The following is a 12,833-nucleotide window of genomic DNA, read 5'->3' on the forward strand; positions in this document are numbered from 1 at the left end:
ATCGCCATCCCTTGCCTCCACAAGATTCTCAATCAATAAATATAGACTTGGGTTTGAGAATCTGCATATTCAAGCTCTCCAAGGGGCTCTAATAATCAGGTAGGGAACTCTTAAATTAAAGCATTTTGCCTTCTTATTTCCAAATTTCAGTCCCTCCTGGGACTAAGAAGGAAACAACGTTCCAAGTATTTTCACAAGAATAGCCAGACCCGAGGCACTTGGGTGGCTCAATCAATTAAGTGTCTGACTCTTGATTTCAGCTCAGGACATGATCTCACGGATTTGTGAGATCAATCTGCTGTCAGCACAGAGGCTGCTTGGGATTCTCTCTCCCTCCCTCTCTGCCCATCCCCCACTGGTGTTCACTTGTGCTCACACGCATGTACTCCCTCTCAAAGTAAACAAATAAACATAAAAATAAAAGAATATCCAGACCCATGGGGTGTGAATGGTCTTATGCAGAGACAGGATCTACAGCTGTAAGAGCTATCCTTCACTGAATGTGTACTCTGCGGAAGAACTGTACTAAGTACTTTACAAGATTATCTCATTGAATACCCTTGACAAGTTTTTGTTTGTTTGTTTGTTTGTTTTTCTTTTAAGTAAGCTCTATGCCCAACATGGGGCTTGAACTCATGACTCCAAGATCAAGAGTTGCATGCTTCAGCCAGCCACCCCATACCCTTGACAACTTTATAAAGGACTAGTATTATCTCCATTTTATAGATGAAGGAATCAGGTTAAGTAGTGAGTGCAAGAACCAGGATTTACATCTAGGTCTGTCTGCCTGGTTCCAGAAACTTTGGTGATCTGAGGAGGAAGTTCAGTTTCTCCAAAACCACCAAAATGGTGCAATCTGTGAAAGAGTAAATGAGAAGTCACCATGCCTTTGTGGTAGCATCAGGGACAGGTCTGAGAACCAAGGAAGAAGGCAGAGGGCACAGGATGCAGAGGGCAATAAGGTCACCTCCTGCTACCTTTAACATATTTTAAAACACTAGCCAGTCTTTTTTTTTTTTTTTTAAGTAGACTCCATGCCCAACGTGGGGCTTGAATTCACAACCCGAGATTGAGAGTTGCATGCTTTACCGACTAAGTCAGCCAGGCATCCCTATAAATTAGCAGGTCTTGGGGTGCCTGGTGGCTCAGTCGGTTAAGCGTCTGACTTCAGCTCAGGTCATGATCTCATGGTTCATGAGTTTGAACCCTGTGTCAGGCTCTGTGCTGACAGCTAGGAGCCTGGAGCCTACTTTGGATTCTGTGTTTCCCTCTCTCTGCCCCTCCCCTGCTTGAGCTCTCTCTCAAAAATAAATAAACATCAAAAAAATTTTTTTAATTAGCGTGTTTTATCAGTAGCCAAAATGGATCTAAAAAATGGGTTATGACCTCCCCTCACTGAATGGTGGCAGAGAAAAAGAAATAGAGGTCTTCCAATGTCAGAGTATCCCACCTGGTCACAGCTTGCTCATGTCCAGCCAGCACTAGAACCTACAGTCAACATGGACAGCTGACACTCACTTCCCAGGCAACGGACATTACAATATCAGAAGCAGGAGAATCCAATTTTGTATGCAAATGGCGGACAAGGTGAGGGCAGCATCAGACCTCAAATCTGAGTTCTGGAAACCAGGGCCTCTAGCTAAAGCACTCAATTATAATAAAACCATCAGCATCCACCCAAGTTCAAAGAGCAGCTTTAACAACACAGTGCCTGGTACAGAGCAGGCACTTCTCTCTCTCTTCCAGTTATCAGCAAGGCAAGGATAGAAGGTACCTCAATTTAAGCAACGAGAACAAGGGAAAAAAGTTTTTTTCCTCTCTAGAGTCAGTCCTCTCTACAGCAAGACCAGAACCACAAACAACGCTTTGTGAACTAAAAATCTGACCATCTGAAGAAGGGTCTGATCCCTCCTCATTCACCAACTCTACACGCCTGAGTTTTCTTAATCTCATGGTTTCCAAACTTTGTAACCAGGGATAATACTAACTGTTCCTTATCTGGACTAAGTGTGCGAAGTGAATGCGTAATCTGGGTCAAAAAGGAGAATGGGGAGAACTCTTGGTACCCCGTTAATCATGCCAACTTGTGCCATGAGACTCCCCTGGGAAGAAAGAAGGTTTCTTCAACATGTTATTCTCTATAAAACGCTCACTTCCTTTCCAATCCAAACGCCAACACCCTGGATTAGGCCTTCAGCACCACATTCCTATATATAGCAATGGCTTTCTAATCAATTTCCTTACTGCAGACCCTGTCCTCCCTTCCCTCAACCTGTCAGAATAATCTTTCTATAGCAGAGCTTCGATCATGTCCCTCCCCTGCTCAAAAACTTTCAATGGCTCCTACTGCCAACTAAATAAATTATAAATGTCTTAGCCTAGCAACCACAGCTCTCTGTCAACTGATCCTACCTTTCTTCTATTTCCTACTACTCATCTATATGAATCATGTGCATTTGTCAATCTGGATTATTCACTATTCTGGAAAGGTGCTTTGGGGCTTTAGTTTACATTCTTATTCTACCAGGAATGCCCTTCCCTTCCACCACCCCCTACTGAAATCCTACCCTTCCTTTCAAGGACCAGCTCAAATATCACATCCCCTGTGACTCTTTGCATGATCACCCTGGCCAGGATGATTCCTCCCTCATTGGTACTCTTACAGAAGCACTTAATTTGCATCATTCAGATGGTATGTGCTACTTAGTACCTTGTACAGAAGTTCTTTATGGATCTGTCATCTCTCTCCTACTAGTCTCCTGGGAGGCAGAGGCTGTATCTACAACTCCATGCTTCTAGCACAGCGCACAGTGTTTACTATGTATTTGTTGAGTCTATTTTTAATACTTTAAAAATATTTGTGAAAAGTCTTCGATTCATCTTACCCCGTAAGTTCTTTAAACTCCTAGAGAATTCCCCATCTCTCACAGCCAGCCCTAGAAGGTGGAGCAGGAAGCAAGATTTTGATACCTTTCCAGAAAGACTGGGGAAGGACTGAATGGAATAATCCATGTGCTTTAAATGATTACAAACAAAACTGTTTTGTCCTTGACTTCAGTAAATACACGCACGGCATGGCTCTTCACAAATCTGACTTAAATTATAATTAAAGACTAAGTCTAAAAACATCAGAGATAACTTTTTAAATAAAAGTGATAATATTATTATTTTAAAAGAGTTTTACCTGTCCTTTATACTCAGAAATGGATGTAGCTATAAGCAGTTGTTCTGGATGTTGAAATTATGAATTTGTTTTCTTCCTTATGTTTCTCTATACTTCTTGTGTAAAAAATCTTCTCAGAAAGCACATGCACTTCAGAAAGTATTAAAAAATATTTTGTTTACCAAAGCTAACCAAGGAAATATTTCTGGAAGATACAAACAATGGATTATTTCAAATTCAACAAGTTAATGATGAATTTGTGAGAAAACATTTTTATGTCCCGTTATTACTTAAAAAAACCCCGAGTTTATTATTATTCCACATATATTTTTCACATTTGTGCATAATTTTGTGCTTGAATGAGCATAGATTTTTAAATTTAAATTTTTAGATTTAAATATGAAATACACATGTTTCAATTAGAGGATTTTATCTTTATTGGGTTTTTTTTCTACTTACAAAAATAATACAGACTCACTGTAAAAATTTCCAACATTACAGAAATATAGAAATGCAGACAGTGAATGTCCACCATAATCTACTAACCCTCCCTGAGGTAACCAATATTAACAACAGTTTGGTATTTATAGCCTCACTTATTTTTCTATGCATATACTAACATACATGTTTTAACAAAAATATAAATAGTCATTAACATAAAAGACAGGTATACAATTTGCTTTTTGTCACTTAATATATCTTGAATACCCTTTCACATCAGTAACATCATCAGTACATATAGACTGACCTCTTTTCAGGAAGGTGAAGGTATTTCATTTTATGATGTATCCCAATGCCCTACTGATGGTTACTTGAATTATTTCAAATATTACACTATTGTAAATAACACCAAAAAAAAAAAAAAGCAGTTATATACACGTTTGTGTGGTATGAATGTTTGCATAGAACAGATCCCTAGAACAGATCCCAGAATTGTAACTGCTAGATCAAAAGATATGAATCTATTAACTCTTCTCTTAATGGATATTACCAAACTTCCCTCTAGGAAGGCTGGATCAGTGTACGCTCTCACCAACTGTTTAAGGGTACGAATGCACTTGTTTCCCCACATCTTTGTGGATATCTTCTTTAAGTAAACATTAAAGAGAATATTTCACTCTTATTACATTAGACACTTAAAACAATGGGTTATAAAATTAACACATTTTCACTCTGCCTTTGAATTCTTAGTCTGAAAGGAAGCTCTAGGACTAATTCATTTCCTGAATTATTTCTCAATACAAATGAATTGGCTCCCAAAGAAGAAAAAAGTTATCTTTAGAGAAGCTATTGCTCTTAAAAAATATGCTCATCACTCCAGTGGTTTCTCATCAGACATAGTAAAATAGGTAAATTAGGACTTTCATCCCCATCCACCCGTGGTTTACTGGTTTGACTTTGTTTGACTTTTTTAGTTCCCCAAACTCATATTCATAGCCCTGAAATAATAAATTACACAGTCGTTTGTATAAAAAAAAAATATTTGCAAAGCCTTCCTTTTGGTCAGGGTTGTTAACACAAGTTAGAATATTGGCAAGAAAAAGGTACTGAGGATAGGTCACAATAAAAAGCTACACAGGGAGGATGATTCAATGCTGGAACAGAAGAGGCTGAACCTGCAAAAAAGAACTTCTCACAAACGGAAACGTGAAGGAATAAAATCTTGCCAGAAAATTAGAAAAAAATTCCTTAATATTCTAGAAATCCATGGACCCTGATAATATTAGCAACCCCTTAACAGCTATAAACTTATTTAGACCTTACAATGTGCTTTCACATTCATTAAATCTCCTTTAATCCTCACAACAGCCCAAGGAGGAAGCCATCAGTATTCTAATTTTACGAATGAGAGAGAAGCCAGCTCCCTCCCCCACACATGCACACACACGCCTGACTACTCAATATATGGCTGGCTCAAGGAAATGCAGCAGCACGGGCATCACTTGGGAGCTTGGTAAAATTGCAGAGTTCCGGGGTAGGCCTGAATCTGAATCTGCATTTTAACAAGACCACTGCCTCTTGCCCCTACCCACTCCTCTGTCTGCACATTAACTCTTAGAAACCATGTTCGCTAGCCAGTTCTGGGTTTGCTATGAGGGAAAGCGTCTAAGACAGCTGCTGTGGGGGCTTTGCAAAAAGCCTGGGGAAGGAAGGACATCATGAGGAGAAAGGACGTGTTGAGAAAAGTCCGCAACAGGTTATATGTCATATGAAAACAATCTTAGATGTTGTGTGCTTTCCCAAACAGAACCTGACCAATGAGCATCAGGGTAACTAACAGAGGGAGGCCCACGGCCTGCCTGTTGCATACTTAGTTCTGACAAGCAGCTGCTTGCTTTTCTCCAACGCAGCAGTTGAGAGGTGGCAAGGGTCAGAGTTTCTGAGCATGCTCTGAGCTCCTCCCCCATGATCACAAACTGCCTGTGGGCTGCCCTCCACCCAATCCACCTGGCTTGGGGCTTCCTCTCCTCAGACTAACTGGGGCAGCTGCAGGAAAGCATGTATTAAGATCCCGTGCTTTTTTACCCATGATGTTATCATCACTGCCTATTTGAGAAAAGAAATCAAAATAATACAAATTTGAGATGAGGTGAGGCAAGACACTTGCTCAAGGAACTAAGCAACCTTGGAGCCTTTCAACCAGAGTCAGGTGGGCAAATGACCTCATTTTTGCTCTTTTTCGTGTTCACTGAACTCCATTTGGCATCATCCAGGTTGGCTCCGGCACGTGGCATTTTTAGATCCAGTTTTTTCCCCATAGAACATAGGCATTTCAACTCAGCGATTCTCCACAGCTTCAACGATACGGTCAGTTGTGAGTAGGGACAGGCACAGGAATAACAAAGAGGTGGAGTACAGAGAAAAAGAAGGAGAGGTTTGGGGTAGGTAGAACTAGCAAGTAATCAGGAGTGTGAGCTACACAATCAACTGCCAACTAAGGGCAAGACAGGTTCAAGGGCCATGAATCTCACACACCCAAACAAGCAAGGCATCTGTTGGTCTCCACTGCACTCCCCCACCTCGCTCCAACCCCAGAGAGAAGCAGCAACTACTTTCAGCTTAAGGTCATCTAATGCCACTAAACTGCACCCTGTCAACTTGACATTCACGTACCCACAGAACCACAAGTTGAACTGTTCCTAATGGTACCACAAGGCAAGGAGTGGAAATCGGGAGTTGGGGTGAGAAGAAAAGCAAGGATGTAGAGGTATAAAGGAGGGTTACCAAGTGATGACTCCACAACAGTCTGAGAAATTCATTATATCAACTTTTATGGGGAAAGTTGGGGGAAAGGTGTATTTTTTCAGGTACTGCCCTTTTCCAAGCTGAACGCAGGGTGCAACTCTTGGCTATAGCAATACTAGGCATACTTATATGCTCAGTGTCACACTGGGCACACGAAGACTCCCTGGGAGAGGCACAGAATCAAGATTAAGTGTGGGCTGGGCATCTGGGTGGCTCGGTCAGTTGAGCATCCGACTCTTGATTTTGGCTCAGGTCATGGTCTCACAGTTATAGGATCGAGCCCCACATCGGGCTTGGTGCTGGCAGAGTGGAGTCTGCTTCGGACTGACTCTCTCTCTCTCTCTCTCTCTCTCTCTCTCTCCACCCCACCCCCGCTCATGCACATGTGCTCTCTCTCTCTCAAAATAATAAAACATAAAAAATGTATATAAAGAAAGAAATTTAGGAAAAAAAAAAAAAAAAGATTAAGGTAGGCTTTGTAGTTAAGATAGCCGAGGTCTGAATCCTAGTCCCGCCACCTACTGGCTATGTAACCACCAGCCACCCACCTAACCTCTCAGCATCAGTTTCCTCACCTACAAAATGGTGACAGTGACAGTGTTTATTGTAGGGTGATGTAAAACATGAATGAGATAATATATGTAGAATGCTTAGCACAGTACATACATAGCAAAAGCCAATAAATGTTAGTCATTATTACCACTACAAGTATTATTATTTCTAGTATGATTTTAGGAGAGTAAGATAAGGAAAGGAAGCACTGACAACAGAAGTTGGAAAAAGTGGTTCCAGTAAGCACACTGCCTGAGAATGTTGAATAGCACAAATTCATAATGGATGGGGAAAAAAAAGAAACTTGAAAGGCAAAAACATAGTCAAGATCAAGATCTTGGGATTTAAGTTAAAAAACCATATTAGGGGCGCCTGGGTGGCTCAGTCGGTTAAGCGTCCGACTTTGGCTCAGGTCGCGATCTCGCGGTCCGTGAGTTCGAGCCCCGCGTCAGGCTCTGTGCTGACAGCTCAGAACCTGGAGCCTGCTTTGGATTCTGTGTCTCCCTCTCTCTTTGACCTTTCCCCCCATTCATGCTCTGTCTCTCTCTGTCTCAAAAATAAACGTTAAAAAAAATTAAAAAAAAAACATATTAACCACATAACACATAAACCTCATCTCCACCCTTACCTACCTTGATGACACTGTTAGCATCACATCCTCAGAAACTGCCAACACCTAGGTAGTGCTCCATTTCTTGACTTTGGGTGGTGATTACGTGGGGGACTATATTAGAATTACATACAATATTATATTATAATACTTCACAAACTTTCCTGTATCTGCTATACTTCATAATTTTTTTTTAATTTTTTTAAACATTTGTTTATTTTGAGACAGAGAGAGACAGAGCATGAACAGGGGAGAGGCATAGAGAGAGGGAGACACAGAATCTGAAACAGGCTTCGGGCTCTGAGCTGTCAGCACAGAGCCCAACGCGGGGCTTGAACTCACAGACCGTGAGATCATGACCTGAGCTGAAGTCGGACACTTAACCGACCGAGCCACCCAGGCGCCCCCCTTCATAATTTTTTAAAGTGTGTTTTGTTTTTGAAGTGCCAGCACCTGTAACAGGGTCAGCTGAGTGTATGGGGAAAAGAGCAGAGGCACCACTAAAGGAATATCAAACTCAAAGCCTGATGAGACATATGGGAAGTTAGAAATTGTAGGGCGCTCAGCATGAATGAGAAGCAATGTTCAAATCCAGGAGAACCTAAGAAACTCCCTCCTCAGGATTCCTCCAAAAGAGAATGTGACACAGTGGAAAAAAAAAAAAAAAATCAGCCATGTGGTTTCACTAAGTGTTCCAAGATCTTAAGTAAATTTAAATCTCAGCTACGAAAGCAGGGGCAGGGAAGGGAAACCATCTTCAGCTTCATTCCAGTTTTAGGAAGAGATTAAAGTATATAAACTTAGAAATCTAGTCTAAAAAAAAAACCACTGTTTTATAGACCAGAGAAGCAACAAAAAGCATTACAAACATTCTGTGTGATAAAATGAGAGGGGGTGGAATTTACTCCCTAGAAGTCTAAGAGGAGATACCCATCCTGTGATGTGAACTCAGTCTTCTGTAAGTGCCCTTCAAAACAAGAGGAAAATGACATAGCCAATTAAGAAGCATTGTAGACTTGCTGATATAACTGTTGGGAAGAAGGAAACCAAGGTGTGGGAAATGTGAACACTCAAAAATACCAACCCTAAAGATCCACAGTGCCCAATGTGTCTGTCATACTCACTTTATTTCTGGCCCTCCCCTACCGGAGCTTTCTTTTAATTTTAAGAGGTAACAGAAGTTAAGGTAAAACCTACAATGTGGACTCGATTCAGCAAACATCCAAGCAGGTGGGTTCTCACTGCACAACTCTACTGACAAGTGCTGTAAAAGGAAGCTGACAGAAAACCTGGCCTTGTCCGGCATTAAACAACGGAGCCCAGAGGAGAGACTTAACTTGTAGCAGTGGGAATGTGATGTATAATACAACAAACCCTACTGAAAACACTGTAGCTTGTTTTCTTACCAACATTGCAGTCAGCCATAGAGTAAAACCAACAGATACTCTGAGAACAACAATGCAACAGACCACGTTCCCAGAGAGGCTTAGTTTGAATAAACAAAGTCCCAAATTTCAAGCCCTGGACTGTCTTCCAAACAAAGGGGCAGTGATAACAGCCACAAGCCCAACTTTAGATTCAGTGGGTTGACAGAGAGGTCACAGAAGTCAGGCTGATGGCTCATTTCTACCAGCATTTTCTCACGAGTCAAGAAACGAAAACACACAGGTGACAAAGAGAAGACAGAAGTGAAGGCAGAGAAATCCCAATGGCCCCAAAGACATTCAAAATATGGGCAGGAAATAAGACAGTGCCTCAAACTGATCCAACAGGGGACACCTGCCTTAAATTACAAGTGAAGGGGGAAAAGAAACTTGGAAAGCAGCAGTGCCGTCAGACTCTGAAATGAGTGAGACCAAGTAGATGAGGGAAGGCTTTGCAAGACAACTTACAGCCTGGGCTATTTTAGACAGCAAAGGAAGAGTTGGGCTGGTGAGAGAAGAATCCTCTCTCTCTCCAGGGAGAATCACTTTGAAGGCTGAGGGCAGCTGCAGGCACCGGAAGGAGAAATGAAGCGGAGATCAAAGGAACAAAACCAGGAGAACACCTCACACTTTTCATTGCACGCCACCTGTTTTGAGGATCTCAAGACACTTTACAAGCCTTACTTGAGGAATATATCAGTGACAGAAGACTCAGCAAGAAGTTGCCCAAGGTCATTCACAAAGGCTGGTGAGCGGCAGGGCTCCTGCCCACAGGGGCCCTCTATCCTTTGTCATCTAATTGTAGGTGGGGAGCCCAGGGAGTGTGTATTAAACACTAAAAACTCTGGGTTCCTATGAGTGCCAAGGGAAGTGGGTAGTGGAATGGTGGCATAAAAAACTGGCCAGGACTCAGGGACATTATCATAAAGTTTCCTATTCCTGCCCACAGAGGAAATTCCTGCTGATCTGTCTTAGTAAGGCAATTATCAGTTCCTCATATCTGACCCTACAACAGCGCAGTTCTCTCAGATCTATCTCTGACATAATAGTTTACAGAGCAATCCATCTAAAAGACACAGTGGAGATAACTATTCAAGAAAAAGAGTATACTTAATGGACTAGCTTTCTATACCCTCAAGAAGCCTCAATGAGGACTTGGGTATGAAGCCAACAGACTTCAGGGTCCTAGCACTTAAGCCAGGGGTTCGTAACCCAGCAGTGAACTTCTGGTGGAGCTTAATACATCCACAACCACTAAACTCTATTCCCAGAGCTTCTGATTCCATATAGCTAGGATGGGACCCAGGAATATGCATTTTTGAAATGCTGCACAAATATCCTATCTCACTGCTGTCCTGACTCCTCTCCTAAGTCGAGAGCCATCAAGCTTGAACCATTGATCCATGAATGCTTTGAAAATGAATATGCTTCCCCACCACCAAGGAGGCAGATTAAAGAGTCTCAGGACTGGGGCACCTGGGTGGCTCAGTCAGTTAAGTGTCTGACTTTTGATTTCGGTTCAGGTCATGATTTCAGGATCATGAGATCAAGCCCCACGTTGGGCTCTGCATGGACAGCATAGGGCCTGCTTGGGATTCTCTCCCTCCCTGTCTCTCTGCCCCTCCCCCATTTATGCTTGCACTCACGCTTACACTCTCTCTCAAAATAAATAAATAAACTTAATAAAAAAAGTTTCAGTACTAATACCTGGACTCAAACACTAAGCGAAAGCGAAAATTAGATTATTGCCAGTTTTTTCTCTTCCATGAAAATCCCCTACACAAACTCTTCTTAGAGCCACATATGAAAAGGCTCCACCATACAATGAGACATGAGCAAATTGTGGGGAAAAATGAGACAGAGAAAACATTAGAGCTGTATCCATAAAAACAGAGAACTAGAAGAAAGCTCCAAGTCATCTTGCCCATTGTTTTCAAAGGAATAATACATACCCCAGCCTGGATAAATGGCTATTAAGGAGGAGGAGGATTTCAAAACCTCTTCACTTACTTTTTCAAAATCTAACGGCTCTCCAGCACAGGCAATCCTTTTGTATCCCTCAATGAAATCATGCCTGCTCGGCTTCATTCCATTTCTGTCCTTTGTTAAAACAGAAAAACGACCCAGCTCCTTCCACATAAAAATCTTCCGGAAGCTTGAAGAAGAGAGGGGGAGGGCTAGCTCCCCGGAGCACACACATGCTGAAGGAAAACACAGCCGCAGCTGAGATGAAAGGCAGAACTGACAACTGTACAGGATTTGAAGCTGAAAGGTGTTTACAACTGATAACTTTGAGTTACACTTCATCGAGACTCAGCAGATCTGGCATAAAACCTCAAATTACTCTTCTCCAATTCTATCTCAGTGCAAAGACTTCCTTCCCTTAGAGAAAGTTTAATAAAATCCCAGCTCTCAATTACCCATTTCTCAATCAATACTCTCAACCCTCATTTCTACTGGCTTTCATTTCAAGCTTCTAACCATATTTAAGCCATATTTTCAACTAGGTCTCTCCTGAATTAAAAAGTCTTTCATGAGCACTACCTTCTGCATACATGTACTTCCCCTTCTCACTTGGGCTCTTCACTCCTAAATAGGCTACATCTCTACTTCTTTTTCAACATTATTCCTAATTTCAATTTCTCTTTAAAGAGGTCACAAATCTGCTCCTAATTATTTCCTATTCTTCTGGAATTCCACGTTTATCCCCACTATATTTGACATCATTCATTTATTCTTTTCATTCATTTATTCATTTAGTATTTACTGCATACCTTACACTATATTGTGATGTGAAAGAAATAAAAAGCAAGGCCCTTGACCATAAGAAATAAAGGCACACAGGGGCACCTGGGTGGCTCAGTTGGTTAAGTATCTGACTTTGGCTCACGTCATGAGCTCGCAGTTCATGAGTTTGAGGCCTGCTGTCAGGCTCTGTGCTGACAGCTCAGAGTCTGAAGCCTGCTTCAGATTCTGTGTCTCCCTTCCTCTGCCCCTCCCCCACTTGTGCTCTGTTTCTCTCTCTCTCTCTCTCTCTCTCTCTCAAAAATAAATAAATATTTTAAAATTTCACAAAGAAAGAAGAAAGAAAGAAAGAAAGAAAGAAAGAAAGAAAGAAAGAAAGAAAGAAAGAAATGAAGACATACATAAAAGAACAATTAGAGATTGGTCCCAAGGTACGGGGCTACTCAGAGAAGGCTCTATGGCTCCAGCAAATATAGAGTTGGATCTAAAAGTAAGTGGAGAATTTGGTGAAAAGGCTACTTTAGACAGGAGGAACAATATGACTCAAAGCAGCAGGCTATCTGAGGTAAGAGCTCCATAAAGGCCCTCTGTCACCACCTTCTTTGCCCCCTACAACCATCCTCAAAGGCCTATGTCTTCTGGTCTTCAAATTTTATTTCAGAGTTAGTTATCTGTGAATCACAAGCTTTCTGACTGCTACCATGATTACCCACAGCCAACACACATTAGAGCAGCTCACTAAGCTTTATACATCAGATCCTAGATGGACTGCTACAGGGCAGGCTTTTAGAGTCATCTTAGGTAGAGTCTTCAATAAGGAGTGGGGGGTGGTCAGGCATCTGTAGGGTCCTAGGCACACAAAGACAGCAAATACTTTTGGGTGCTAAAAAAGAGACATAAGACCTCTTGCTGTCAGACTATTCAAGAGTCATTCAACTTCAGCTAAGTATTCCCCTCATTCACAGCTCTAGGACAAACAAAGCCATTTAAAGCAGTCGGAACCACTGAATTCCTATTTGAAACAGGGATGTTTAATGGTGATGCCACAAGGATTCTCTTTTTCACTGTCTTCCTAGAGAGTTTCTCCTCCTCT

General features: G+C 41.7%; 1 protein-coding gene across 8 annotated transcripts in view; it reads right to left on the reverse strand.

The window, feature by feature from the left end:
- Positions 1–12,833, reverse strand: part of MAPKBP1 (mitogen-activated protein kinase binding protein 1) — a 55,668-nt gene that overhangs the window by 38,063 nt on the left and 4,772 nt on the right. The window contains exon 1 of one of the 8 annotated variants that reach the window (XM_019832647.3): positions 11,006–11,920. The exons of 3 other annotated variants lie outside the window; for them this stretch is intronic. In XM_019832647.3, coding sequence (XP_019688206.2) covers positions 11,006–11,302 — 297 coding nt within the window. In that variant the 5' untranslated portion in view covers positions 11,303–11,920. Of the gene's footprint in view, positions 1–3,184; positions 3,366–11,005; positions 11,921–12,833 lie in introns of those variants that run through there. 4 more of the 8 variants (XM_023255469.2, XM_019832645.3, XM_019832646.3 and 1 more) reach the window with 4 other exon arrangements.

Source organism: Felis catus, chromosome B3 (assembly GCF_018350175.1).
Source record: "Felis catus isolate Fca126 chromosome B3, F.catus_Fca126_mat1.0, whole genome shotgun sequence".
In the NCBI taxonomy this organism is placed as follows: domain Eukaryota; kingdom Metazoa; phylum Chordata; class Mammalia; order Carnivora; family Felidae; genus Felis; species Felis catus.